At 31.1% G+C, this 16,163-nt stretch overlaps 1 protein-coding gene across 1 annotated transcript; it reads left to right on the top strand.

Annotated features, from left to right (window-relative positions):
* The first annotated feature begins 7,324 nt into the window (after nt 1-7,324).
* LOC110662180 (disease resistance protein At4g27190) lies at nt 7,325-11,178 on the top strand. The gene is made up of 3 exons (XM_021821073.2): nt 7,325-10,535; nt 10,714-10,785; nt 10,933-11,178. Exons 1-2 carry the CDS (start codon nt 7,332-7,334, stop codon nt 10,735-10,737), a joined length of 3,228 nt encoding a protein of 1,075 aa, XP_021676765.2. The 5' UTR covers nt 7,325-7,331; the 3' UTR covers nt 10,738-10,785; nt 10,933-11,178.
* The last annotated feature ends 4,985 nt before the right edge of the window (nt 11,179-16,163 follow it).

The following is a 16,163-nucleotide window of genomic DNA, read 5'->3' as shown; positions in this document are numbered from 1 at the left end:
TACAAAACATGTCCAGACATGTAAAAAGATTTAGATCCTATGGCTAAAGCTTCAACAGTTGAGCCATCACCAATCTGGAGTCTAACATCTCGAGAATGCAAGCTGCTACTGTTTGCTAGTTCCTGCATATCATAAGAAATGTGAGAACTAGCTCAAGTATCTAAAACCCAAGCTGTAGATGAACTATGAGTATCATCAGAATCTAAATAACAAGACACAGACATACCTTTTGAAGGTCTATCCTTCTTGTCTTTCAAAGAAGCAAGATACTCTGGGCAGTTCTTTTTCTAGTGCCCATCCTTCTGGCAGTAGAAATACTTTTCTTTGCCTCCATCAGCTTTGGTCTTCCCCTTCTTTTTGGCTATCTTCTTAGAAGGACTAAGAATTTGAGGTTTCTTTTTCTTATTGCCCTTCTTCTTGTTGGACTTTCCAGTAGAAGAAGATGCAATCAAAGCTACCTCTTTTCCTTTATTGTCTGGCATATTCTTTTGGGCAATAACCAGTATGTTAAGTAAACCAGCCAAGGTGTATTCCTGCTTAGTCATATGAAAATTTGTCACAAAATTTCTAAATGACTCAGGAAGGGACTGAAGGATTAAATCCGTTTATAGTTAGAAATCCAAGTTAAAGTCAAGATGTTTCAGCTGCTTAATAAGCCAAATCATCTTGTGGACATGATCCCCAACATTCTGTCCACCAGACATCCTCATGCGAAATAGCTGCCTAGATATCTCATACCTGGCATTCCTGCTATGTTCACCATACAACTCTTATAGGTGAAGGAGGATCTCACTTGCATATTGTATGTTCTCATGTTACTTCTGTAACTCATTACTCATAGAAGCAAGCATATAACACTTAGCTCTCATATCATGCTCCTTCCACTTGTCCAAAGTATCATGTTCCTCTTGAGTGGCATCTGGAGATAAGGGACCAGGAACATTTGAGTCTAGAACATATCCTATATGTTCAAAGTTCGGGAAAAGTTTTAAATTTCTTAGCCAATCAGAAAGATTAGGTCATGTCAACCTATTGTGATCAAGTATGCTCGCAAGAATATTGGATGGTGATGGTTGTGGTGTGCTCATTATTATCAGAAAATTAACTGCAGAAAATAATCAGATTAATTAGTAAATGTATCATGTATTTAACCAAAATGATTATGGTCTTTTAATTAAATCGGTCCTCCCACTAATTTAGCGAATCCTACACTTCCAAAGTAGGAAAGGAAAATCCTAGTTGGATGGATTTCTAGTAGGTGATTGAATTCTTATAGTCTTATTGATCATCCTCAAGCACATCCATTATTGAAATTACAATAAATTGTACATGAGCAACTCCTTGCCCATCACATCTCATATGAGGTTCAATCATTTACCTAGCCCCTAATGCTCAAAATCTCAGGCACATCCATTATTGACTTATCTTGCATTAGCTAAGCTGATTTCATTGACCCAGTAAACGTGCAAATAATTTTAATGTCCTCAGTCACATCTATTATTGGCCACCAAACCATTTACATTTTTACAACATCTCATGCTTAACAATTATTCTTAAGAAAATCTCTTAAATTAATTGCATCATATGTAAGCATTTAAAAATTCTTAAAATAATTGCCTCAATGGAGGGCCCATGATATAATTACTTTAATTATATTATTTTCAACTTAATCATTTGTTCGGCCTAATTACTATTATGGTCTCACTTTGCACATTATCCAATTAGCATGCATATATCATATACTTGCATACATTCATATACATCTCATGCAGACATGGATAAACAATAAATATTGTATGATCATGGACTTTCTAAGGAATTCAATTCTGAGCCACCAAGAATTGAATCAGGGCATTCCTAGGTGCATGTCATTCGTTCATATTACAAGAATTGCTGAAGGAGTACATAATCAACACTTGATCTTGAATTTCTCCCACTGGTCTTACCAATGCTCTTGACCTCCTTGATCTTCTTGCAATCTAATTACATTTTAATCATTGGCATACCAAGGTGAATTTACAAGAACATGGACTTTAAAGTCCTCAAATAAATCAAATTACAACCCAAAATATTACAACCTTTATAATACATGTCACCAAAATTAAATTAATTAATTTACAACCCAAAGAAAAATAAAAGAAATAAATCCAATCACATTGGTCTTTTATTGTCCATGATCATCCATCATGCATATTACTATTTAACAATTAAATAAAACATACGTACTAAAATTAAATTGAATATCTCATATTCAACTAAAAAATCCAGATTTGAATATGATTCAAACAAATTTAAAAATTCAGATTTGAATCACATTCAAACAAATTTAAAAATTCAGATTTGAATCAAAATTTAATTGTGGGATTAAAACTCCTAATTAAACATTTTAATTAGTCATGGGCCTAATTATGGGCCTTGAAATCAAGCCCACACTCAAGCCCAAAATCCATGCGCATGCTTAGACCCATCAAACATGGCCAAACCATGCGCACCATCATGGTGATAACCAAGCCGCCACCTTTGTTGGTCCAACCAGCAATGAAACAATCAACTCTTGATCAAATCACACAATTAAATCACATATTGAATAATCTAAATGACAAATATAGTGGCTCTGATACCAATTGAAGGAGCTGAAGCATGAAAATTATCAAATTAAAATATTGAATTCAAAAATTTTCTTCTAGGTTCTCATGCATCATGCAATATTCATTATTTGCCTAATTGATTTTAATGTTCAATTGCATATTAAAGCACCTTTTAATATGTATTAGGATCTATATTTGCTATTTAAGATTTTAGAATTAACAAATTAATTCATTAGAACCCGAGATTAATACAAGAATATGTGCACTAATCTTTTGATGCACTATAGATGTGATTGGTACCTTTGGGAAGCACTTAGGACCCCAAATGTTATATCTCTAGTTTGTCCACACTAAGATCACCAATGGCAGGCCCTTAAACAACTTCTCAAGCTTTGCCAACCAATTAGAAAATATGAATTTGCCTTTATAGAGGTTATAGATGTATATAGGACACTAGAAACAATTAATAGCAATTTTAATTCAAGAGAATATTGACAATTCTCTTTGAATTGATGAGAGAAGAAGAAGAAAAGAGGAAGAGAGCTTTATGGGTGGACGCACCTCTTTAGAAAAATCAGAATATTTTTTTATTCTTTCATTCTTTCCTTTTTATAATTAGATCATCACTTAAAATCCTTGCTACATGTCATCTTCTGATTGCATCTTAATTTTAATTGACCTAATCACATTAAGCCAAGTGTCAAAACTAGGTTTAATCTTGACTTTGATCATCATGCATGATAGGAAGACAAATGACAAACCATGATGCCATGCGTCACCATCTCATGGTGCCACATGTCACCCTGTGAATGACCAAATTATCCTTGTGTTGTAATTTTAAGTTCTCAACCCAAAATAATTATTTCTCCTCTTCTAATCAATTTATATCAAATATAAATTAATTAATTAATCTCTATTAATTAATTTCTCATAAGTAAATTCATATTTAAACACTTTAAATATAAATTTAACTTATACTATACATCCAATAACCTAGATTTGGTTTCAAGCCATGCTAGGGACTTTACAATCTAATTGCAAACCAAACCTATTTAATTAATCAATTAAACTCTTTAACTAATTAATTAAATCACATTTAACTTGGTGATTACTTGTGTATGTGTGTGACTCACTAGGCTCATCACTAATTGGCAATGAGATATGATATCAACTCTTAATATCATCAGAACTCTTTCTTACCATAAATGATTTCTCTAAATTATTTTAGACACCTCATAGACCAAGGTTAACACCTAGCATAGCATGCCATGGCCACCCAATCAGTAATAAGGAATGCCTTAAATGAACCTATAATCATATGTTACTATGCACTAGAATATCTCTGTTACAAAATCTCAATTCGAGCTAGAGTCATGGTTTATGTCAAACCCCATTTGCTATGAATATTATGTTCTCTTTTAATTCCAGTTCTTGATTAAAAAGATTTTTTTTCTCATCAGAAACTTTTTTCTGATTAAATCTGTCTGTCCTGGCCAGGAACTTGAAACATTAAGAATAATTAAATGAACATAGGATTTCATCCCTATTTACTTAGGGTAACAAATTCCATCTTGATCAACACCTATCTCCATATATAACTGGTAGGAACCAACACATGCCCATATACCCATACACAGTACAAGTATGAAAGCAGTATCAAACTCAAACCACCTATATATAAGATAATTGTGCTATCTTAGGTCTAAAAATTATATGCACTGATATGATTTATGACAATGCATTGACAAGAGTAAACTCTACGTGATTGTCATAAGTGTTACTGGTTCGGCCTACTTATCATGTATAAGTGCCTATCATGTTTATTATATGGCATGAGACTCACCATTCCATCTTATTTATATCTCATATAAATACCTTAGGAACAAACATGAATACAATCTTTCTGGATAAGTCATATCCTGTGTGAAGTATCCTCGATTGTGAACTAATTTATGATACTTTGTGCTAGAAATACTGTCACTCATATTCTTAACAATTTAAGAATAGAATTTTTAACAAAATATCAATGGACCTTTTCTATTACACATAAATATATTATGTAAACGGAAAAGTGAAATTGACTTTTTATTAATAAAATATGTACAAGATACATACTAAATGATATGCTCTAGGACATACTACTAACAATCTTTACTCTTTAAATCCTATTTTCCTAATAATTCCATACATTATTTAAAAATCTAGTTTTGTTTATAATTTTATAATAACCTTTCTAATTTCTCCTACTTTCTAGAGTTCTACATTGCAGGTTTATTTATTCATAATTTTTTTTTGTTACAATTTTTTTTTACTTATTTAACAAAAAGATAATTATTTAATATAATCATTAATAAAAAGTGATTTGTCCACATAAAAAATGTGCCATGAGTACTAATATTAAAATATAAATATATTAAATAGGGGAGTGAGAACTCAAATTGACACCTATCAGATAAATAATATGCATTTAGTTATTAAACTAAATTAGGTTGGACATTAAAATATAAATATTGTTAAATAAAAATTCATAAAAAATTAGTATACATAAGTGATAAGACGCACTTATGACCAAAAAACTATTATATATAAAAGAGACATGATAACCTATAAAAAATGCTGACACGAATAGAAGAAAAAGCGTTTGAATAGCATCTACTAACATCACTGAAAATATTATTAAAATATTTTTAAGAGAAGTAAAAAATTAGTATATAATATAAGTGATAAGACGCATGTGTGACAAAAAAACTATTATATATTAAAGGGGAGTTTCTATCATAACTTTGTTTTCTTACAAAGTAAAATTTTACTTTATTAACAACTACCATTAGATGAAATGTAAGTTCTAATCTAATAGTGTAAAGAACAAAGTAAAAACAAAGTAATCATAGAACGTAATACATATTTACAAAGACCAACATATAATAAAATTATGTATGCAAATCCTAATCTAAATGAAATTCTATTTATATTAATGACTAATTTAAATTAAATGAAAATTTATTAACATAATTTAATAAATACCTAAATTATATATTGTGTATTATATAACTAAACTCTAATTCTATTGTCCACGTGAGATAACATAGAAATTAGGGGGAAAAAGTTTAGATTAATAGACACCACATAGATTTATAGGACTGTTGAGAGATTACGAAAAGTAAAATAACATTAATTATTGATATGAATACTATATTTTGAGATATATTTTCTATTTTGTATAACAATGTTAAAAATAAAATTTAAGACTTGTCACAAAAATTTTATAATTATTTGGTCAATAGACGATAGGTAGACAACTAACATGTAAACTGACTAAAAACTAAGTGATTAATTTTATATATTTACAAAAGAATTATCTATAATTTATAATATTCATAAAAATAGAAATAATGAATAAGAACACACTTTTAATCTTTTATGTTATTAAAATTATAATGTCATTTAAATTTTAATAATTACAATCATTAATAAAATATTTATATTATAATTTTATTCAAATTTGACAAGTAATTCTAAATTAAATAAATTTTATCAATTTAATTAGTTTTTACATTAAAATTGGTGTGTTTTAACTTATAATTATCTATTATTTATATTTTTAAATTTTATTTTAAATTTTTTTTATTAACTTAAAGCTTATATCTCAATCAATGATAATATGTTTTGATAAGTTTATAAGGGATTTTATGGTTACTTTGTTCTTTATCACTATCTTTGCTATTTGACTCTCTTAATTGAATGCTTTTCAATCCCATAATTTAATAAATTACAAACATAAATTATGAAAATTATACCATAGTTTAATTTCAATTAATTACTATCTTATTGATATGAATATATTATATTGTTTTAATAATTAATTTGAAATTTCAATTTTTTTAAAAAATTATAACTTAATAATTTTTTTCCTATCTACTTATTTTTATCAATGATAATTAATTTTAATTTTTGTATAGAATATGTTGTAAAAATATTCTATAATTGATATTTTACAATTATCATCGAAATATCAGTGTCAACAATAAATTTAACAATGCAATATCCAATGCGTATACAATTTACCTATATATAACATTTATAACATTTTTTAATAAACTGTTTTATGTTTTTAAAATTTTATTTTATTTTTATATATCATAGTACAAATATAAGAGTTTTTATTTAGTTGCAAAAAAAAAAAAATGTCTTAAAGTAAATTAATAATATGAGTACAATGTTATCACAAAACAACTAGATGTATTGAAAATTAATGTGCTCTTTCTTATGGAATATGTGCAAATAAACATATTCTTCTTCCCATAGACATATTATTCTTCTAATATGGACCAGTGTGTTACAACATCTCTAAAATTTTATTTTCACCTATTATATAGTTTTGTATCTTTACATATTAAATCCTTTAATAACACTTCATATATTGTATTTTTGCTTTTTAATGAATTAAATTATTTTAGTTATTGAGCTAAACAAATCTTACTTATTATATATATATATATATATATATATATATATATATATATATATATATATATATTACACAAAGCACGGCTTAATACACACACATGTACAACCCATCACATATTCAGTAGTTGCTGAAACAGTTGCCTAGCAATTAACTATGTATGCTCAAGTTTAGAACTCAAAACTCAATGTGAAGAGTCAAGCGTGGTTTTACTTTGTGTGGATGTTCATAACCTTGTTTAATTTTTATACCTATTTTAGTCCACAGACAGTATAGCCATGGATGTTGTGATTTCTATCGCTGGAAAAATTGGAGAACTCTTGATTGAGCCAATCGGTAGACAATTTGGCTATTTTATTCGCTACAGCAGTAACATTGAGACTCTTCAGAAGCAAGTTCAAATACTTGAAGGAGTGAGGAAAGACGTACAGGCATCTATTGATGCAGCAGAAAGGAATTGTGAGGTCATCAGAAATGAGGTTCAGAATTGGACATCAGAGGTTGATGAGATCCTGTTGGAGGCTAAGAAACTTCATGATGAGGCTTCCAAAGCAAGGTTTCATAATTTGGCTTCACGTTATCAGCTAAGCAGGAAAGCTCAAAAGATAACAATTGCAATTAAAGATTTGAAAAATGATAGCAAGTTTGATAGAGTTTCCAATCCCGCACCTCCACCAATGATAGAGTTTCCATCTCAAGATGTTGTGATTTTCGAAAGCACAGAATTGGTTATAGAGGAGATTATGGGGGCTTTGAAGGACAACAAAACCAATTTCATTGGGATACACGGAATGGGAGGGGTGGGTAAAACCACTCTGGTGAAAGAAGTTATTAAAAGGGCTCAAGAGGGAAGGCTTTTTGCTACTATTGCAATGGTTGTGGTTTCACAAACCGTTGATGTGAAAAAGATTCAAGACCAGATAGCAGAGAGGTTGGGTTTGAAATTGAAAGAGATAAGTAATGAACAAGATCGAGTAAGCCTGTTGCATGCCAGACTGAAGAACGAGAATAAAGTCCTCATTATCTTGGATGATTTGTGGGCTAGACTTGACCTTGCAACTGTGGGCATTCCATTTGGCCATGATTATGCAAGCTGCAAAATTATGGTCACAACACGTCGTAGACAAGTATGCGATGCTATGGTCGACAAAAGAAGCGTGACTGCAAAGATAATCCCTATTAATATTTTATCGGAGAAAGAATCATGGGTATTGCTTAAAAAGAATGTTGGCGATGATATCGAGTCTCCAACGTTGAATTCTTTGGCAAAAGAGATTATCAGAGAATGTGGAGGCCTGCCTATAACTCTTGTTACGGTGGGAAGGGCAATGAGAGGCAAAGATCCTGACGAATGGCGAGTAGCAGTTGAGAAGCTCAAGAAATCACAGCCACAATTCATTGAAGGGATGCATAAAGATGTGTACAGATGCCTCCAGTTAAGCTATGATTACCTTCAAAATGAGGAAGCCAAGAAAGTTTTGAAGTTGTGCAGTTTATTTCCTGAGGATTTTAACATTCCAGTAGAAGACCTGGTAAGATATGGAGTTGGACTGAAGATATTCGAAGATGTTGTGAGAATGGAGGATGCAAGACGAAATGCTATTTCTATCATAAAAAACCTGAAAGCTTCCTGTTTGTTATTGGAAAGTGATAAAGAAGGCTGCGTCAAAATGCATGATGTTGTGCGTGATGTTGCTTTATCAATGGCATCAGATTATTTTGTGAGAGACGGTTTCAAGCAGTTGGAGTGTTGGCCAAGTGCAGAAGATATGAAGATTTTCACTGGCATCTCAATAACTCAAAATGAGATTTCTCAATTTCCTGATGCTTGGGATTGCCCAAATCTCAAGATATTGTTGATGCGAGACATTTATGATCACATTGAGCCGTCGAGTATGCCAAATGCAGTCTTGTTAGGGATGAAAGCCCTTGAAGTTTTTCATCTGGGAGGCCTTCGGCGTGGTAGTTCTTTCAATGGGCACTTGAAACAAGAATTTGGTCAATTAACCAATCTCCGGACACTGATTCTTCAGGATTATCTGATTGGCGACGCTACAGCAATTGGGGAACTGAAGATGCTTGAAATTCTTGACTTCAAAAGGTGTCAGTTCCGGGAGCCATTCAGTACAATAACGAAGTTGACTAAGCTAAAGTTGCTGGATGTGGAATATTGTTCTCATTCTAGGCGCATCTCTTCCATATTTCCAACCAATGCTATATCTAGTTCATCCCAGTTAGAGGAATTGTACAAGCTTGCTTTTGATTTTTCGAGTGCCTTCTCAGCTATGTACATGAGTGCGAGATTGCTATTTGATGACTTCGACATAACTGAGTTGAAATCCTTGTCTCGCTTGACTACCCTTACAATTACCATTCGAACTATTCCTGAAGGCTTCATATTCCCAAATTTGAAGTTTTTCAAAATTCATTTGGCAAGATGGATACCCTACGGAGCAATAGGATACATGAAAGGAATGATTTTGTCTCACGAGTCCAACTATCTGGTTCTTTCTGATGCCACAATTTCCTCGCTAGGTTGCTTCAAGCCGTTACTGCCAAGAACAAATTATCTATATTTAGTATATTTTGAGGATTTAAGGAATATCATTCCATGCTTATTATTTTCAAACGGAGATGGTTTAGCTGGTTTGAGGAGCATGAAAATTGACAGTTGTGCTAATTTCGAGTACCTGATCAATGTTGAAGAATGGCAGATAAGGTACGCTTATTTGTTGGAACTGGAAGAACTATATCTCGAGCAACTGAAAACCTTCAAAGCATTATGCAACACTGAACTACCTCCTGAAATTTCCTTGTCCATGAGTAAGCTCAAACGCTTGTACTTTTCTAGCTGTGGGGAATTGTCGAATGTTTTCGCTCCATTCAATCCACAGCAACAATTTAAGCAACTTGAAGCTCTTGAAGTTTATCATTGCAATGCATTGGAGTGTATATTTGAAAAAAAAGGAACGCCTCTTTCTATAAGAGAACTTCATCTGAAATCTTTGGAAGGAATGAAGCATATATGGGAGAGCCCTAGTGAGTTGTTGCACCTGCACAATCTACAAATTGTAAAGATAGAATCGTGCAAGAAATTGAGAGTTATCTTTCCTGCTTCTATTGCTCAAGGACTTGAGCGGCTGAAAGAACTGGATTTGTGTGATTGTGATGAATTAGAAGCAATTGTTGCAGAAAGGCGAGAAGGGGAGGAGACGATTGACAATGTGGTGTTCTATCAATTAATAAAGCTTTCACTACGCACACTTCTCAATCTTAAGGCTTTTTGTATGGATAACTTACCTTTCAAATGGCCATCCTTGGAAATGGTAGAGGTGAGCAATTGCCCTAAAATGAAGACATTTGCTGCTTCTGATGGAAACCAGAGCACACCAAAGTTGAAGGTGGTCAAAGTAAACAACAGTGACATACTGCTCGATGGAACAGACTTTAACACAGTCATACAAAATCACTACAAAGAAGAGGTTTGTGCCTTTATCATTTTTAATTGTTGTAGCTTTTGTTTCCATTCATTAAAAGCAGATGACCAAAATCATCTAATTTACTTTTCTCTGCTTTATCAATGAATAGTTTTATAAACTTATAACACAGTGTTTGATCACACTCATTTAGATTTCCTTGATGTTCGTATTTGTGGTTCAGGGAGTTGCAGGTCCAAGCAACTAACAACTGAAGATGTGATTAAGGTTTGTTGGCAAGGCAAATAAAACAGAGGTATTGATTGAACATAACCCATAAACTTCTTCGAACGCCTAACTATTTCCATTTTCCTTTCAAAGTTTTTTGCATTGGAATTAACAGCTTCGAAAGAATTTCTGTTCTTATATTTTCTTATCATTGTTAATTTTTTTCCGCTTTCAGGTGCAAGATTCTTCGTTGATCCTTGTGATATATCACTGCAGCAAGCAGAGGGCAATATTGAGTGTTTTTTATTCATGATATGTTCAATGTTAGGCGTTAAATAAAGGTGATGGTTGCCTATTTATTATCATTATTATAATAAATTCAGCCTATGGACGGGCTGATAATTGTGGGTTTTTTTTGTATCTTTTAATTATTTGTGGGGTTCAAATGTTAATTATAAGACTACAATAAGAAAATCTTCAATTCCTGTGGTTTTTATCTCTGTTTTCATTCCATAGAAATGTGTTAATCCTCTGCTAAATCTCCTCGCCCTCTTCTGGATTTGCCAAATTTCTAGATAAGTTAAATGAATAGAGTTTATTCATGGCACATGTGACTTCATTCTAGTAATATATGAATGACCTCAGAATTAAAATTAGCCCATTTCAATTAGGGATGGGTTTGTGCTAACTACTAAACACAAGTTCAATGTCTCTTTTAACATTTTCTTTCTTTTTCTCTTTCAAGAGGAGTGTCTTCTCTAATTACTTTAGTTTTTTAATAATTTATTTTTACTTTTGTTTTTATATGTAAATTGCTTATATTATCTAAGATTTATTATTACTTTAATTTTAATAATAATAAAATAACAGTAGAAAACCCTTCAAGAGAACAGGTTATTTGTTAGAGACTAATTAAATGATTTTGGTAATATATTATATTATATTCTTTAAAAATTGCTATTCTTATATTTTTTCCCTTTACCTCTTTCTGTAACTATATGGATTTAAAAGATCATACACAATATAGCATGTTAGCTACTGGACACGACTTTGTAAAATTCTCCATGCCATTAAGAGTCTAATGGAGCTATATATATATATATATATATATATATATATATATATATATATATTCATCTGGATATTTCCACACTTAGTTGCAGAGTCTAACCAAGTCATTAGTTGCAATCAATTTCAGGAGTTCAAGGGCCTCTCTCAATCTTCTTTTTGCTCTGTCTGTTGAAGCCACACCATGGGGATTCCTACATAAAAATAGGATAAACTAAAGTTAGCTATCTGTCAGCTGTGCAGAAATCATCTTACATAAAATATATAAAAGAAAAGCAAAATTTCAAATGGCTTCATCATACCCTATATTAGGACCGTGCAATTTCGGTTTCAGTTTGATTTCAATTTTGATTCTGATTTGATTTAGTTATCGGTTTCTACATTTAAAATTGTAGTATTATCGTATTTCTTTTAAAAAATAAAAACAATTATATATTTCTAATATCAACATATCAATAAAAATAATAGCAGTAATATTAAAATAACAATATTAATACCAAAATAAAATATCAATAAAGTAACATAAACATAATAACTTACTCAAGAGAAATACTAAAATTAAACTAACAATTTTCACATAAAAATATAATATAAAACCAAATATCCATAATGTTGGCGCTGAGTGGAGATAACTCAATTGGCCAGCATCCTATCTAGGTTCCTTCGACCCATAGCGCTTAGGCTATTATGCTAGAAGAAATTAGAGTTGTATCTCTGCTAAAAGTTTAAACTTTTGACACGGTGGTAAGCACTCGATCCTATAATTAGTATCACAACCAAGGTAATGAGTTTGAATCCCTAGCAGGTGTTGGGAGTGGATTGCTAGCATTGAGGAGGGATAGCTCAGTGGGCTAGCATTCAACCCAGATCTCTTCAGCTCATAGCGCTTGGACTGCTATACTATAAGGGGTTAGAGTTGTGTCTCTACTAAAAGTTTAAATTTTTAGTGTGATGGTAAGTGCTCGATCTTACACATAATAAGTCATATAATATTTCCATTCAAGTTATAAAATGACTGCAAATCAATGAGTACAATATGAGTTATGATTAATGTAGCCTAAACTAAAAGCACAAAACTATATAATTTTTGGTTTTAAAGAAATTCTTTATTATATTTTTATTCAACTATTTAAAATTAAAATTTTGATAGATAATATACAATTTTTACTAATTTAAATTTTAATTCAGAATAATAAGTATTAAAAATAAATTTAATTTTAATATAGTGAATGTTGTTTACAAAAATTTTGTAAATTATAATTAAAATTTTTTCAAATTAAAAATAAGATAACTAATGTAATTTTAAACTTAGTGAATTTAATTACTAACGCTAATTTTTAAATATTGTTTTAGCTCATACTCTCCACTATGACCACATACCTCACAAAATATTTTATTCAGATCGCACCACTGACATTTTGAGTGGGTCGTAATTCAATCCCATGAAATAAAACATACACAAATTCAGTCACTTTATAATATGTATCTTAATAGATATATTTTACTATCATATACATATTTTTCAATTATATAATTTTTAATAAGACAGTATACTCATGATGAAAAGGTAATTTAATAAGATAATTAATGACTATAAAGTGATTTAATGTATTTATATTTAAAAATAATAAAAGTTAATATTGGATTACATATATATATTTATAATTAATAACAAATTAATTTATATATAACTACCTTAATTGCATATAATATATATAATTTTATTGAAACTATATAATATATCTAAAATATATATATAAAAAATAGATATGTATAAAATTGTTCTTCAGTTTGGTTTCGTTCAGTTCAATTTCGGTCTGGTTCTGATTTAGTTCCAATTCAGTTCTTATGAAGAACAAAAATCGAACTAAAGCTGTAAAATAACTTTGGTTCTCTTCAATTCAGTTCCTACGATAACGATTCTTTTTCGGCTCCGATTCGGTTTCATTCGGTTCTTCAGTTTGGTTCAGATCCCTAAGAACCGTGCACAGCCCTAACTTATATCACTAGTTGCCTACCATGTAGTTCTTCCACAAGACTATGTTACCTCTTCAAGAGGGCAAGCAACTTCCCCAAGGATTCAACGCCTTTGTGAATTGAACAGATCTTCTATGGAATCTCAAAAGCAATAAAATAACCTTCCTCCATGTTCCTGGAAAGTGGCTATAGGAAAAAAATATATTTTTAGATAATGAATGAAAAACATATATTTGGCAGCTAATTCAAAAGATAAGATCAACACCTAAGAAATTCCCAAAAAATTATTTATGTTGATCCACGGCTTTCAGTTAGCACTTCAGTTAAATGTTGATAACAAGTAAGGTTCCGGAGACATCCAGGCATCTGATTATAAAATATACTATTAATGCTTGATTTCAGAAAAAAAAAAATGAAAAAAAAAGTAAGGTTGTGGAGAGTTGAGAGTGCATGCTTTAAGACCTGCTGATCAAGTGTGCATCGGCTGACTAAACGAATTAGCTTCAGCAAAAATGACAATTGCCCAGCAGTAATAAGTTCCTTGCAACATTTCTGTGAATGTTTGGTAGTCATATTAGACACATAATCTATAAACTTCTTCTTTAAAGAACCCCCAAGGTTCCTAGCTTATTATTTTTACAAAAGATACATCAATCACTTCTCATGTTCATCCTATTCACATATTTAAAGAAAGTTTGCTTCCCTCCTGCCCAAACATATTCTCATATATATTATTTAGTTATTATTTATACCAAAAGTAATTAAATTATTTATTAATTATTTTTAGGCCTACAGAATTAATTAAATTAATTTTTTGTGAGATTAATTTAATTAATTTTATTTTATTAATTTAATTAATTTTGACTTGAGATAATTAATAATTTAATTAAAGATGGTTATTGGAGATAAGGAAGTTGACAGCAGTTGCAAGCAGTTCTAAGCAGTTCAAAGTAATTCCAAGGAGTGGTCAGGTTACTGCAAAACGTGGTAGAGTGGGTTTTAGAGTCTTCCAGATTTCCGCAAGAGAAGCTATAAGAGTCAGATACACTGCAAAGGAACGAGCACCCAATAACATTGGCAACACAACTCAAACTTGCAATCTTTTATCTTTACTTTTATCAGTCATTTATTTTGTCAAAGCTTCTTACATTTAGTTTCAAGCATTGTACTCTCTTTCCAATTAATTTAAACGTCCTTTTGATTTCCAAATTACTTGCCTTTTTAATTTTTGGAGTGACATTGATGAAATTGCGTGCAGTGCAGTCAGTTCCTAAGATCGTTTGGGCTAGAAGTCAGACCACAATCTAGGTGATACACTCAGTATCTAGCATGTCCACGCAATTCCTAAGTTATGTGACAGTCAAATTATTTCTAAGGAAACAATTTTTGGTGCGTCCAGTGGGACCACGGTCTCATTTCATTCGACATCACTTTATCATTTTCATTTTTGCAGGTAACACCATGCCTCCAAAAACTAAAAGTGCTCTCGGTAAAGAAACCATCGGGTCTCAGGATATAGAGGGGAGTCCTACAGCAGTTGGCCCCAATCTTCAAGTTCCTCTCATGGTAGAACGATTTGAGAAAGTATCAACTACTCATGGACAAGAAGTGCAGAATCTAAATGTATTAGAAACTATACATACCTTGACCAATGCTTTCTACCAAAAATAATTAAATTATTTATTACTTATTTTTAGGCCTGAAGAATTAATTAAATTAATTTTTTGTGAAATTAATTTAATTAATTCTTGGCCAGAGATAATTAATAATTTAATTAAAGGTGGCCATTGGAGATAAGTGTAATACCCACTATTTTTAGATATTGAAATATCTGTCCTTGATGGAATATTCTGGTAAAAAGTAAAACTTCACCGATAAAGGAGTGGCAGTAAGATGTGAAAGCATATTCATGTATGTGGGTTTGAAATGTTCAAAATATATTTAAAAATGAAAAATATTTTAAAGGTTGTATTTCCTAAAGGTTTTTAAGTAAGTGTTTTTGGCAAAAGGAGTTTCGGCAGTCAAAGCCCCTTTTCTTACTCAAAAGCTCTTTTGAGCAGAATAGACTCTGGCAGCTGAAAGCTAGACTTTTGATAGTCGAAAGTCCCTCGACAGAGAGGGTATAAAAAGGGGTCAAAAGCTTATTTTACTGAGAAAACACTTAGGGTTTTTTTTTCTTTCCTCTCTCTCTTAACTTTGGGGCATATAATGAGCTCTTATTTCCTTTAGTTTTTGAAGATTTGGAGGTGGATTCTTCCATTTAGAATTGTGGAAGAGTAGACTCAAGCTTTAAAGTTTTAGTTCTTTCACTTCCAAACTCCAAGAAAAGAGATAATTTTCCCTTTCTTCTTGATCTAATGGGTAGATCTAAGAAAGTTGATGAGGGAAGAGGTTTCTATAACTTTAATTTCATGAAAAGTT

This window comes from Hevea brasiliensis, chromosome 11, assembly GCF_030052815.1.
Source record: "Hevea brasiliensis isolate MT/VB/25A 57/8 chromosome 11, ASM3005281v1, whole genome shotgun sequence".
Classification (NCBI taxonomy): Eukaryota; Viridiplantae; Streptophyta; class Magnoliopsida; order Malpighiales; family Euphorbiaceae; genus Hevea; species Hevea brasiliensis.
This window is presented reverse-complemented; position numbering and strand designations above follow the sequence as displayed.